Here is a 14,815-nt window from a genome sequence, read left to right on the forward strand (position 1 = left end):
CATCATTTTTCAGGAGAAAGTTAGAAATCTTCGGTAGAAATTATCGGTCCTGCTCCTCTGTGTATCTGGAAGCTGTAGATCTGGGCAAGCTGTTTTAAGGGGGGAGGGGAGTCAAACAGTTGAACATGTTGAAGTTGTCCTGTATACTGCATATAATATCTCATTGGTGGAATGCTGTCGGTATAGGCTCTGGTTTAAAGATCCACATTTGTAGAGAACTGTATGAATATACTTGGGAAAAATCTGAGTTTTGATTACAAGTGTGTCATATTGGGAAAAATGTTCCAAAACTCAGGTAGTTAGCTAGCTTGGTATGTAGTCTCCATCTCCTCCATCTTCTGAAGATGTATTATTTATTTATTGTATTTGTTATTTATTTAGTTTGTCACTCATGTAACAGGAATAAGAATAAACATGAATAATAACACAGGAAGTGGGTACAAATAAATGGGGACAATAGGACAGGGGCGGTAGGCACGCTGGTGCGCTTATGCACGCCCCTACTGACCTCTTAGGAATGGGGTGAGGTCAACAGTAGATAGTTTAAGGTTAAAGCTGTGGAGGTTAGAGGATGTAACAACAGAGGCAGGTAGTGCATTCCAGGCATTGACCACTCTGTTGCTGAAGTCATATTTTCTGCAATCGAGTTTGGAGCGATTTGCCTTGAGTTTGTATCTGTTGTGTGCTTGTGTAGTAGTCATTGATAGGTAGGACATTGTAGCAGATAACTTGTGTACTATGCTTAGGTCAGACCATCGGTGGCATAGTTCTAGGTTGTCCACCTCGACTAAACCACCATGAGCAAAAACTTAATATGATTTCCAAATCTTAAGGGTTGCAGGAAATTGCATGACTGTTCCTGTCTATGTCACTACAATTTGCCCCCATGTTTGGCAAAACAGTCACATAATATTCTTTTATGAAAGCCTTCATCTTATCCACCAAGATATTGCTTTCTGAAGTTGGCCGTGTGAGTTGCTGAATCAACTGATTTCCTAGAACTATGACACCTGTTCAACTGTTTTCTTATCCTATTCCTCCCAGGAAACCACTCTATGGTGTGCTTCAATATAATCAGAATATGATTGGACTGGAATCGTTACCTGATCCGGCAGATACTTGGGAAATTATTGAGACTATTGGAAAAGGAACTTATGGTAAAGTCTACAAAGTTACTAATAAGAAGGATGGCAGTTTGGCAGCAGTGAAGATTCTAGATTCTATTAATGTGAGTGAAGAACACAATTTAAAACAGTTAACAAGCTTTTTATACTATGAATACACAAAAGGCTGTGGAGCTTCTATTTTGATTAGATAAAATGAAAGCATTTTGAAAGTGAACTTCAGCTATGTGATGCACATCATGATAGAAAACAAGGCAGTTGTTTCAAAATTGCATTGAGTCCCAAATTAATTCAAAACTTTTTTTTCTTTCATTTACCTATTCAGTCCTGTTCAATGGGAAAAGTACAAGGCTGGAGCCCATTGATCTAATCTCATATTCTGTGCAAACCGTGGAGTTTTGGAATTTAATAATGTTTTGGGTTCTGAAAACTAAATCATATTGCTCTTTTTTTTTTTGCTTTTGTAAACTCAAGTACGTTTCTCAAATGCAAAGGGAACGAAGGTTATCTGAGGACACTTAAGATACTCAGCTTTCCAGGTGTATTGCAATAAAGAGCCATGCTTTATTCAAAGATGCCTATAAGGAAACACCTTAGCCTATCCCAACTTATTGAGATATATTGTGTTACAGAAAGAACTTTGCTCCATATATAATGAAAATAACTTTCTGTTTAAATTGGTGTGGTTATTCTGATGGTCAAAGTTTTCAAAATATTTTTAATATTTTATTTAGCGTTGTAAGATATTAGAAATAAGTGTCAGGGTTCCAAGTAACATCCCCAACGAAAGAAGACTCCGAGTCTTGAGTTTCCTCAAAGTTCCATTTTATTAGAGATGTCATATTGGCACATCTGGGAAAACCCAAATCTGAAAGTTTCCAGGTTTTCCTCACCCAAGTGAAAGTGCAAGTCCCTGCCCAGCACCCACATGTCCATCACATGGTCCAATCAGGCATCATCCAAAACTGGAGATACCTCCCAGTTACATTATCACAGCTACAGGGCAAGGTGTCCTTGACTCTCTGAGAAAGGGATGTTATTTTGACTATACCTCACCCACACTCTATCTAATCTCCCCTCCCATTTTCCCACAGTAGAAAATGTGGCAGGTCTGAAGGCCCAATGTAAAAGATGGCTTCCAGGTCTGATAGTAAGGTCTTTGCTTGAAATAACAGCAGGTTTGAAACCATGCTTTTAAAAAATGACGCTATGTGAGTAAAACTGATAGTCAAACTGGAGAATTTTATAAGAAGAACATAAAATAGTTCAGTGGAAGTAAAACGTTTTTTGTTTTATTTATTTATTAAATTTATACACTGTCTGTCTCACAGTTCAATGCAACTAAGAGTTAGCAGAATGTGATTGCAATCCAAATAACAGAATGTAAAACACAAATAAAAAGCTCAGAGTTAAATCAGACTTTCCCTCTATTACTTGTCTGTAACAATACAGTCTAAATACTCCAAACTGTTCACAAATTAACATGTTTTTATTATTGCTTGAATAACTCTCAACGTTTTAAAATTTTGCAATATACCCCTAAAACCATAGGAAGTTTTATAACTTTCCTTGAATAATTTGCTGGAAGGTTGCACATCAGAAGTGGGTTGCTCCTGGTTCGGCCCGGATTGGGCGAACCGGTAGTAGCGGCAGTTGAAGGCTCCGCCCACTCACCCAGATACTTCTGTGCACGCGCAGAAGCATCGTGCATGCACGAGCAAACCGGTGGTAAAAAAATGGAAACCCACCACTGTTGCACATGTCATCTTCAGAAGAGCTTATAGTATCGTTGGTGGGACCAAATTTGGGGGCTCTAGGTTCCTAGTTGATACTGATGATGTGGGTGCTCTGTGTATCCCCATTGTAGGACATGGATGAGGAGATTGAAGCAGAGTATAACATCTTACAGTTTCTTCCTAACCATCCCAACGTGGTTAAATTTTATGGAATGTTTTACAAGGCAGATCGGTATGTAGGTGGACAGCTCTGGCTTGTTCTTGAGGTAAGATATTTTGTATTGCTAAATCTTAATGAAAAGAAGTGCTGTGTTGTGGAAAAAAGCCTAAATGCATGTTTGATGCCATGGTCCTTCATTCCATCACAAAGGGGTTTTGTTTAGAAGGAAAGAACCACAATGCACGCACCACTTGCTCCAACGCCATGGATGTGACCTCCCAAGTTCTCCCAGAACTGGCTGTTAGACGGACTCTTTTAACATGAATGAAGGGCAGATTCATTAAATGCAGGAAGTCTTGACCACAACTGAGCCCAAAATTTCTGTTGCTTAAGTGAGACATTTGTTAAGTGAGTTTTGTTAAGTGAATCTGGCTTCCCTATTGACTTTGCTTGGCAGAAGGTCGCAAAAGGTGATCACATGGCCGCAGGACATGTCTGTCATAAATATGAGTCAGTTGCCAGGCATCTGAAATTTGAATCACATGACCATGGGGATGCTGTAATGGTCATAAGTGTGAAAACATGTTCACGCCTCTCTTTTCAGCACTGTTGTTATTCAGATGGCTATTAAACAAAGTTGAGGACTACCTGTACAAGACGGGCAGTAATTATATTGGCTGCAAATCATTTGTAAAATAAGTTAAATCGAACTTTGTTTTCTATCATGGCCCTATCTGCTTGCACTGAATAAGGCCTGACTCTGGACCTGATGAGCTCTTGCTGCAGAAATACTTCTTTTCTAGTATAATTGAATCTTTCCATAAACACATAAAGCAATTGATCTCCAATGGCATTGCGTTGAGGACACAGTCATGCAGAAAATTCAAAATAAAGCTGGATTATGCCTCCTCAGAGTTTGGAAATACTATTTGTGGCTCATAGGTAGGCAATACTGTAAGGTTGTTATTGGATTTTTTTAAAAATCAAAATATTTATTTATTTATTTATTTATTTATTTATTTATTTATTTATTTCGATTTATCAGTCGCCCCCTCTCCGCAAAGGGACTCGGGGCGACGTACAATTAAATCAAAATACAAGTGTAAGGTACAGTTTGAAGGATAAAGCTGAGTAACTAGGATTTCTTCTTTGTCAAGTTCTAGACTTTTTCTTATCACTAGCCCACAAACAACCTCTTTCTGCCATGTCTTGTTAACATTGTGTCAGGCTTCCAAATAGCATCCTCAATCCAATAAGAGTCCGAGGTTAGGGATTCCTCAAAGTTCCAATTTATTAGAAGAGCCATGTTGGTCCACCTGGGAAAACCCGAACCTGAAAGCTTCCAGGTTTCCTCCATCCAGTTGAAAGTTCAAGACCCACCCCAACACCCACAAGTCCATCACATGGTCCAATCAGTCATTGCCATGAAGGAAGATTCCTCCCATCTACATCCGTCCAGGTGCAGGGACAAGATGACCTTGACTTTCTGAGAAGGAATGTCATTTTGACTACATATCTCCCATGCGCCATACAATCCCACCCCCCACCACCCAGTTTCCCACAGTAGAATATGCTTGAATATATGACAGGCTTGAGGCCCTATACATAGATGGCTTCCAAGCCTGACACATTGTCTCTCTCTCATCCCTAGCCCACAACTAAGGCAGCTTATATTTAGTTGTTCTGGTTTTAAAGAAACGCTTTCCCTCTTCTGCTAATATAGTTTTCATCATGAATATAATCTGGCATGCTTCATTGACCATCTGATGGCTGAGATGATCAGCAATTGGGATATGCCTAACAACCTAGGTTGTTGTAGGTATACCCTCTCCCAGGTGGTTGCTTTGCATTGCTTTCCATGTTCAGTTTGACCTGAGTTGTAAGAAAGATTGGATACCTGGCAGCTGCAGAGGCGTCTCCCTGTGGAACAGCTGACAGAGTATTGCCAAGTCTTTTTCATTCCTCCAGCAAATATGGTACGTTCCTTGGTTTGTTGCATCTTCATTGACTTTCCCTGACAATTCAGAGAGGTCAGGATGGAGCAAAAGAAGGTGATTTTTCTTTTCTATAGTTTTGCATTTTAGCAGCTGAATGTAATCCTGAAAACTAAAATCTGGACTTCCAAAAGAAGAAATGGCAGATAGAAGACAGCTCCATGAAAAGTGGGGTTAATGACCATGCTGGAATGAAGAGTCAGTGAGTAGACCAGATTTCAAAATCTCCCTGGACAAGGAGAGGACTTGACACCATCCACAACTGTTGCAGACAGCTGCCTCTTGCTTGGAGACCTCAAGATAGTCTCCATCAGGTTTAGCACTCTGGGAGATGAGGGAAGAGCCACCTTGCTCAAATCGTGGTTGGCATCTTTGAAAGGTGCCAAATAGGTTTGCATACACCCTAACTAATCACTTTTGGGGAAATTGCTTGTTAACATTTTAACTACCATGTTTCCCAAAAATAAGACAGGGTTTTATTTTCTTTTGACCCCTGAAATAAGTGCTTGGCCTTAATTTTGGGAATGTCTTATTATTTTTGAGGTGCAGGAGGCAGCAAGTGTGGTCACCTCATGGCTGCTGCTGTGTTGCAATATTTTTGGCGAGGGCTTATTTTCGGGGAAGGCCTTACTTTTGTGCATGCGCTCAAAAGCCTGGTTGGGCTTATTATCTGGGGAGGTCTTATTTTCGGGGAAACAGGGTATTAGAAACATGCTTTGAGAACTTAAACAATTTGGGAATAAACAGCAAAAAAGTGATTAAAACATTTATTTTTAAAAGTTACAAATATACTAAGGGTTCAGATAAGTTAATTATAAAGAATCCTTCCCATGGGAAAATGCTTTTATTTTGATTTTTTTGGGGGGGAAAGGCCCATAACATGACATTTTAAAAATTGGACACTAGCAGGAACAATTAAAGGAGAAGAAGACAAACTTGATTTACAATAATAGAATAAAACAAAATGTTCTAATATAGGACATATTAAAGGACATTTTTTAAAAAAAATGGAGTGTGAGAAATTAATATTAATAGTATCAAAAGAGTCATCTGCCTCAATGGACGGATTGTGTCTAAAATAAGTTATGGAAGAATTAACCTAACAAGATTGAGACTGAACTGAAAGTAGATTTACAAGTGACAGATATAATAATGATATGTAAAAAGATATTATACCAGATACATAAATCCGGATGATGTTTTAATAATTGAAAAGGATATACAGAGAAGACAGCAATCTGGATAATATTCTTATTTTGGATTTACTAAGAGGCTTGTTAAAATTTTGAACGTCCCATTCCCCGCCTTCCTAAGTCAACATGAAGGGGACCGCGGAGCGCGCTCTGCGGGACAGCGGCTAACGCTCCGCGATCCCCTTCATGTTAACTCAGGAGTCAGGAAGGAGGGGAATTCCCCTCCTTCCTGACTCCTGAGTCAACATGAAGGGGACGCTCCGTGGGACCGCGGCTCACGCTGCGCGATCCCTCCAGCCTCCCTCCTGCGCACGTCCCATTCCCCGCCTTCCTAAGTCAACATGAAGGGGGGACCACGGCTCACGCTCTGCGGGACCGCGGCTCACGCTCCGTGGGACCGCAGCAAACGCTCCGCGGGACCGCGGCTCACGCTCCGCGGTCCCCTTCATGTTGACTTAGGAAGGCGGAGAATGGGACGTGCGCAGGAGGGAGGCTGAGGCTAGAGGAGCCTCCTGCACACGTGGTCCCATTCCCCTCCTTCCTGACTCCTGAGTCAACATGAAGGGGACCACGGAGCGCTCCCATTCCCGACCACGTGTGCAGAAGGCTCCTCAGCGCCTTTTCCCTTTTCCCTTTTTTTTAATTTTCATGATGAGAGCGGTGCGGCTCTGCCTCCCCTGCCTCCCCTGACCGATTGTCCCTGGGTAGAATAGATCATTTCCAGTAATTTAAAGGAGAGGTGGTAAGTTATTAAAATTATTTATATTTGTGATGAAGGTGGGAAATCACTTTTTATGTATTTCTTTTCTTTTTCTTTATTATGTCTTTACTTTTTTTCCTATTGTATTTCTCTTTTTTATTTCTTTTCTGAACCATCTACTCTTTCTTTTGATCTGTCTTTTTTTTAGTTTATATTAGTTTTTGGTATTATAAACTTTAATAATAATTTTATTAAAAATACTAAAATCTCCTCATTCCTAATATAGACTGGAAGGAGGACAGAACTGAATAATCTCTTCTAACTGCATTTTAAAAAATCTCAGTTGGCTTTGAAAATGAAACAAACAGAATATTGTGTTGCCTTGTCTTCTGAACGTTCCAGAAGGCAAAAATAATGGGGTTCTGTTGGAGAATCAAATGTAAAATGTTAGCATAGCTATCCTTGCTGAATAGTCTGTATATCAGGATTTGTAGTGTTACCTGTGGGCAGCAAGTGTTATTTTTCCCGATTTGTATTCCTTTTAGATGAAACTTTCATTGCTTTCTTTGGTGAAACCATATATTCTTTCCAATGTGAACTTAATAAGATGAACCTGTATGCGCACAGATAAAATTGCACTGTAAATGTCCTTAATTGTCCCCAGGGAATCATAATTCTGCCAGGATTATAAATCACCTGCAATATTTTCCACCCTCCTGGTCTTTTTAAACACCTGGATCCATCATAACTGAAGGCCTATTAGCTAAACCAGACTGCTGCAACATTATGCCCTTGAGAAAAGTTGGGCTGAAATTGCCATCTCTTTTTGGCCAGCATGAACCAATCGTAATCTAACTGGGGTTGGCGGAGAATGCATTTTCAACACACCTGAAAGACACCAGGATGGTGAAAGCTCACATAAGCATTACGGGCTCCCCAACTAAACTCCTAGAATTCTATTTCAGTTAGGGGGACAAACCCAAACTAGATAGAAATCAGAAGAAAACACCCCTCAAACTGGGGCTGACTCTTGGCCAATTAAGAAGGGCACCTGTGTTTGCTATTCCCTTCTCCTGAGTTGCTCTTTTTCTTTTGTAACTCTGGAGTTTCCTGCTTGTCTTCTTTCCAATAATAACCATTTGCTCAACCAAAGTGAGCCAAAGCTGACTATTATCAACTGCAATGGCAAAAGAAACAAAAACAAATCCCGTAGGTCATAAATGAAAATAATTTATCTTCTAGTATATACACACACACACACACACACACACACACACATACATACATACATACATGTATTTGTGTTACAACCCCTGGTATGACTAAATATGGGAGGAAGGTCATTACTCCCTCTTTCTGTCCTTCGGCTTATCACAGAAGACCATGCAGGCAGAAAACCATATTTTTATTTTTAATGTTGCCTTTTTATATTTGTCTTATATTTGTTTTATTTATTTATCAGTACAAATATCACACACACACACACACACACACACACATATATATATGTATGTATGTATGTCTTTGGTTGTTCGGGTTTTCTCCCGCGTACAATGGAAGTATCTTCACGACGTTTCGATGAAGTCTCATTCATCATCTTCAGGCTGGTGCTTCCGGCTTGGTGCTTCCGGCTTGGTGCTTCCAGGAGCAATGTGAGATCTCAGCCGGTTCCTCCTTTTAACTGCCAGTGGGGGTTTGTGCTGATTGGGTGGGAGCTTGGCTGCATTCTGATTGGGTGGAGGTGTATTCTGATTGGTAGGGGGCTTGGCTGTGTTCTGATTGGATGGGAGTTTGGCTGTGCTCTGATTGGATGGGGGTGTGTTCTGTTTGGGTGGGGGCCTGGTTGTGCTTGTGTTAGTCTGAGTTGCAGAGGGATTTGAGCTGGTGAGCTGCTTTACTGTTGTTTGGCTTCGCGTTTGTGGTCATGCCACATCTCCGTGGTGGGCCTCAGTTTGCTTAATGTATGGATCTGAGGGGTTTAAAGTGGCTAATAATGCAGCTGTGGTCTGGCTTCTGGTTTGTGGTCCGGCTTCTGGTTTGTGGTCATTATCGGTGTGGGTTTGGGCTTGCTTTTTGCGTGGATGTGTGATAGTGACATCCTGTGTGGTTTTCGTGAGTGTGGGTCTGGTATCATTCTTTGTGTTAGGGACTCATTTGTCAGTGAGGGCGGGTTTCCAAATGGCTGGTAGGCGGGAGGTATCATCTCGTTTATTCATGCTGTGTGGTCGTTTTTCTATCTCAATAGCTTCTCTGATTATTCTGTTGTTAAAGTGTTCAATTTTGGAAATAGTTCTGGTCTTTTTAAAGTCTATATCATGTCCTGTGGCTTTGAGGTGTTGGACCAGGGAAGAAGTTGGTTCCTCCTTTCTGACTGAGTTTTTGTGTTCTTCAATGCGTGCCTTTATTCTTCTGTTGGTTTGTCCGATGTATGTGGTGGGGCAGGTGGGGCATGGGATTTCATATACTCCTTGATTTTCTAACTCTATTTTGTCTTTGGGGTTTCTTAGGATGGTGGATATTTTTCGGTTTGTGTAGAATGCTGTCTTGATGTTGTGTTTGTGGAGGATCTTGCTGATTCTGTCTGTGGTGCCTTTTATGTATGGGAGGAGGCTTTGCCGTTTTCTTGTTCACTGTCTTGGATTTTAGTGGGGTTTTCTTTTTGGATTAGGTTAGTGATATTGTTTCTTTGGAATCCGCTGGATGTTAGTACGTTGGTGAGAGTGTGTAGTTCGGTTTTGAGGTGTTGTTCGTCAGCTAACCACAAACCAGAAGCCAGACCACAGCTGCATTATTAGCCACTTTAAACCCCTCAGATCCATACATTAAGCAAACTGAGGCCCACAACGGAGATGTGGCACGACCACAAACGCGAAGCCAAACAACAGTAAAGCAGCTCACCAGCTCAAATCCCTCTGCAACTCAGACTAACACAAGCACAACCAGGCCCCCACCCAAACAGAACACGCCCCCATCCAATCAGAGCACAGCCAAACTCCCATCCAATCAGAACACAGCCAAGCCCCCTACCAATCAGAATACACCTCCACCCAATCAGAATGCAGCCAAGCTCCCACCCAATCAGCACAAATCCCCACTGGCAGTTAAAAGGAGGAACCGGCTGAGATCTCACATTGCTCCTGGAAGCACCAAGCCGGAAGCACCAAGCCGGAAGCACCAGCCTGAAGATGATGAATGAGACTTCATCGAAACGTCGTGAAGATACTTCCAATTCTACGCGGGAGAAAACCCGAACAACCAAAGACATACATACAAACACCTGCGAAAACCTCAGAAAACTATATATATGTTCTGTGATGCGTGCATTTATTCTCCTGTTTGTTTGTCCTATGTATATTGCTGGGCAGATTTTGCATGGTATTTCGTAGACTCCTTGGTTTTCTAGCTGGATTTTGTCTTTGGGGTTTCTTAAGATGTTGGCTATTTTTTGGTCAGTGGTGAAGGCTGTCCTGATATTGTGCTTGTGGAGAATTGCAAAGACAATCTCATCCTTACACGGGAAAAGACCCGAATACAACAAAACCAGCATACCTACACCCGTGAAAATCTACGAAAACAAATATCTTACTCTATGGGGAGGAAACCTTCTTGCTCACCAGATCCTACGAGAGGCTTGAAGTCCGGAGAGCCACCATCTTATGTGACCTAACATTCCTACGCAACTGCCGAGACAAAAGCCTGATCCCCACATGCTTCCAACTAAAATTCCATTCACAAACCTCAGCCACCGAAAGGATCCTGAAAAGAACTGAATTAGCCCTAATCAGAAACGAACTCCACAGGAAAAGATTCCTACTAGACCAAACCAACCGAGACCTACTCACTCTTCACCTCAAACTCAGCAACAAAATCCACCCAGCACTCTGGGACAAATTCAAACAACTAGCCCTTTGGAGAGCAGAAAAAGAAACCTTCTATAAGACAGAAAAGCACTCCAACAAACTCTACAGACTAGAAAAACGACAGAAGCCTAACCCCCCTCCTCAGCAACTCATGAAACAAACAGTACACAACATATCAGACAGAACCCTCACCACAGCTGAAACCAATGTCCTTTCCAGAGGATTCAACTTTGCAGTTGCCCCTAAACGCATCCCCACTGAAGACATCATATGCGGAGTTGAAGCTACACTCATCAAAATCAACCCAGATGAAGCCAATAAAATCAGACTTGCAGTCAGCAACGTCCTTTGCTCCAGCATTCCACCCAGAAGCAACTTACAGCAACAAGAAGAAAAAGCACTCTCCAACCTGAAGAAAGACAACAACATAATCATTCTCCCAGCAGACAAAGGAAACGCCACAGTGGTGATGAACACATCTGACTACCAAGCCAAACTATCCAACCTACTCCAAGACCCTGCTTACAAACCTATAAACACAGACCCCACCACCTACCTGGAAAAAACCACCAAATCCAAAATAAAAGCCTCTGCCATCAGTGAAGAGATCCAGCAAAGAATCATCCCCAGAGAGAAATCTTCCAGATGCCCCAAACTCTATGGACTCCCCAAGATACACAAAGAAGGAACACCACTCAGACCCATAGTCAGCTCCATAGGCTCACCTCTACAGAACCTTGCCAAATTCCTCGCCAAACAACTCCAACCCTACGCAGAATCCATCACCTCAAACGTACAAAACTCACTCCACTTCATAGAAACAATAAAGAAACAAAACTTACAACCCAGTGACCTACTTGTGAGTTTCGACGTCATATCCCTCTTCACCCAAGTGCCCATAAAAGAAGCCTTGACAGCCATCCAGAAAAAACACAACCCCCCTAAACACATCCTAGACCTGACCAACCACTGCCTAACCAACACATACTTCATCCATAATGGACAAAGATACAAACAGATAGAAGGAGCACCCATGGGATCACCCCTCTCTCCTGTCATTGCAAACTTATACATGGAACATTTTGAAACCAATGCCTTAGACAAATCTGAACACAAACCCAAACTCTGGCTTAGATATGTTGATGACACTTTCGTGATTTGGCCACATGGAAAAGAAAAACTGGACAACTTCCTCACACATCTCAACAACCTACACCCCAAAATACAATTCACCATGGAAATAGAAGCAAACAACCAACTTCCCTTTCTGGATGTCCTAATCTACAAAAAACCCAATGGCTCCCTAGGACACACCATCTACCAGAAAAAAACACACACCAACCGCTACTTAAATGCACAATCCCATCACCACCCTGCACAGATCAACTCTGTAGCCAAGACCCTCATCTCCAGAACCAAACGCCTAGCCGACAAAGACCACCTGAAAACTGAATTACACAAACTCACAAATGTATTAATCTCCAATGGATTCCAAAGAAAAACAATCACCAACCTAATCCAAAAGGAGACTCCCCCAAAAAACCAAGATACAGAACAGGAAAATGGCATCGCCCTCCTCCCTTACATCAAAGGCACCACAGATAAAATCAGCAAAATTCTCCACAAGCACAATATCAGGACAGCCTTCACCACTGACCAAAGAATAGCCAACATCTTAAGAAACCCCAAAGACAAAATCCAGCTAGAAAACCAAGGAGTCTATGAAATACCATGCAAAATCTGCCCAGCAATATACATAGGACAAACAAACAGGAGAATAAATGCACGCATCACAGAACACAAAAATGCAGTAAGAAAAAAAGAAAAAACTTCTTCCCTTTTCCAGCACCTTAAAGCTACAGGACACGAAATCAACTTTGAAGGAGCCAGGTTAATCTCCAAAACAGAACACCTCCACAAGAGAATAATCATGGAAGCCATCGAAATAGAGAAACACCCCCACAGCATGAACAAGCGTGATGATACCTCCCGCCTACCAAACATCTGGAAACCAGCCCTAGCCAACAAACGAACACCACCCACCACCCAAGCCGTTAAAATACAAAACAACAATGCACACACAACCTGCACCAATCAGCACCAATCTACCAATCATGATACAACCACACAACCAATCATTCCACTTACTGAAACTAAGCCAGCACCCCATCCCCTCCCACCAAGACTTACAGAAAGACGGCAGCTCCGTTCCCATTTTAAGCCCACATTTTGAGCCCACGCTTGATGATGGCAGGTGAGATCCTGCCGAAACGTTGCAAAGACAATCTCATCCTTACACGGGAAAAGACCCGAATACAACAAAACCAGCATACCTACACCCGTGAAAATCTACGAAAACATATATATATATATATATATATATATATATATATATATGTATGTATGTATGTATGTATGTATGTATGTATGTATGTATGTATGTATGTGTGTATATATATATATATATATATATATATATATATATATATATATATATATATATATATATATATATATATATATATAATAATAATAATAATAAATAATAATAATAATAAATTTGGATTTATTAGCCGCTCCCTTTCCAAGTAGGACTCGGGGCGGCGTACAATGGAGCATATAACATAAAAAATATATGACAACACCCAACGTACATACATACACAACACACATACATACACGGAGGAGGAAACAAATTACATCTATAGACAGTTAAAAATCTGCTTTAAAATACCCCAATTGTAAAAACCCAATAAAATCAATATTTAAGAACAATTTAAAAACAGTTTGGAGGAATGGGAAAATTACGATTGCGATTGAGCCAGGCCGGATAATTGAAAGAGGTGGGTCTTCAGCTGTACACGGAAGGAGCGGAGATCGGAAGTAATCCTGATGTCACGGGGGAGGTCATTCCATAGGGCTGGGCCCATCACAGAGAAGGCTCTGCTCCTGGGTGTCGCCCCCCGGCACTGTTTGGCGGACGGCACCCGGAGAAGTCCCTCTCTGTGTGAGCGAATTGGTCGTAGGGATGTGTGGGGCAGGATGCGATCCTGCATATAACTAGGCCCTGTGCCATGGAGTATATATATACTGGCTGTGTGTGTGTGTGTGTGTGTGTGTGTGTGTGTGTGTGTGTGTGTGTGTGTGTGTTCCAGCATAACTCTGGAACGCCGTGAGCAATTTCAACCAAACTTACTTACAAAGATGACTTACCCTCTGGAGACATATACTGTGGGGGTAAGCCACCCCTAAAACCCCTCAGAGCTATGTGTTCTGTTAAGATGCAGTCTGTTGTGCCTTTAAAAGGCTTCTACTGTACTGCTGTAAAATGGCTTCTACTGTACAGTGCAGTGGAGTTGCCCTGGTAATGGCTTCAGAGTACTCCACAAGGGGGTTCCCTCTGGTAAGGGAGGAAATCCAACATTAGAAATTATGTTTGGTCCGGACATTTCCCCCCTATAAATAAATACCCCGGGCAACGCTGGGTTATCGGCTAGTTACAAATAAAATGAGATAAAGTACCATTATACTAATTAAAAAAGCAGCAGTCACAATAAAAATGATGTTAATAACTGTGATAATATTAAATAACACAGGCCATGACATACTCACCGATTATATGTACATATATGCACATATCAACCCTTGCCCCAGTTTGATTACCGGTATATCTTGAACCCTATGCCAGTGATACAATTCCACCTTTTTACAAATACTGTAGATCGTTTTGATTCCCTCCCCTTCTCTGACTTCTTTTTATTTATCATGCTATGCTTGTCCTTTCCCAAATTTGTATATATGAGTCAATCTCTGAAGTATAGCTAATGATCTTTTGTCCTGCTGTGAAGAAACGTTCCTTCTTTTAGAACAGGCAACTAAAATCAAGGTAGGTACAGGTAGTCTTCGACTTACAACAGTTCATTTAATGACCATTCAAGGTTACAACAGCATTGAAAAATGTGACTTATGACTGTTTTTCACACTTATGACCATTGCAGCGTCCCCATAGTCACATGATCAAAATTCAGATGCTTGGCAACTGAGTCAT

General features: G+C 41.4%; 1 protein-coding gene across 1 annotated transcript in view; it reads left to right on the top strand.

Moving 5' to 3' along the window:
• Window positions 1-1,003: 1,003 nt before the first annotated feature.
• MYO3B (myosin IIIB) overlaps window positions 1,004-14,815 on the top strand; it is a gene marked incomplete at its 5' end in the record, with an annotated part of 314,537 nt that continues 300,725 nt past the window's right edge. The window contains 2 exons of the mRNA XM_081955637.1: window positions 1,004-1,228; window positions 2,992-3,126. Coding sequence (XP_081811763.1) covers window positions 1,004-1,228; window positions 2,992-3,126 — 360 coding nt within the window. The remainder of the gene's footprint in view (window positions 1,229-2,991; window positions 3,127-14,815) is intronic.

The sequence above is a fragment of the Natrix helvetica genome, assembly GCF_964273705.1.
Source record: "Natrix helvetica genome assembly, chromosome: 1".
In the NCBI taxonomy this organism is placed as follows: Eukaryota; Metazoa; Chordata; class Lepidosauria; order Squamata; family Natricidae; genus Natrix; species Natrix helvetica.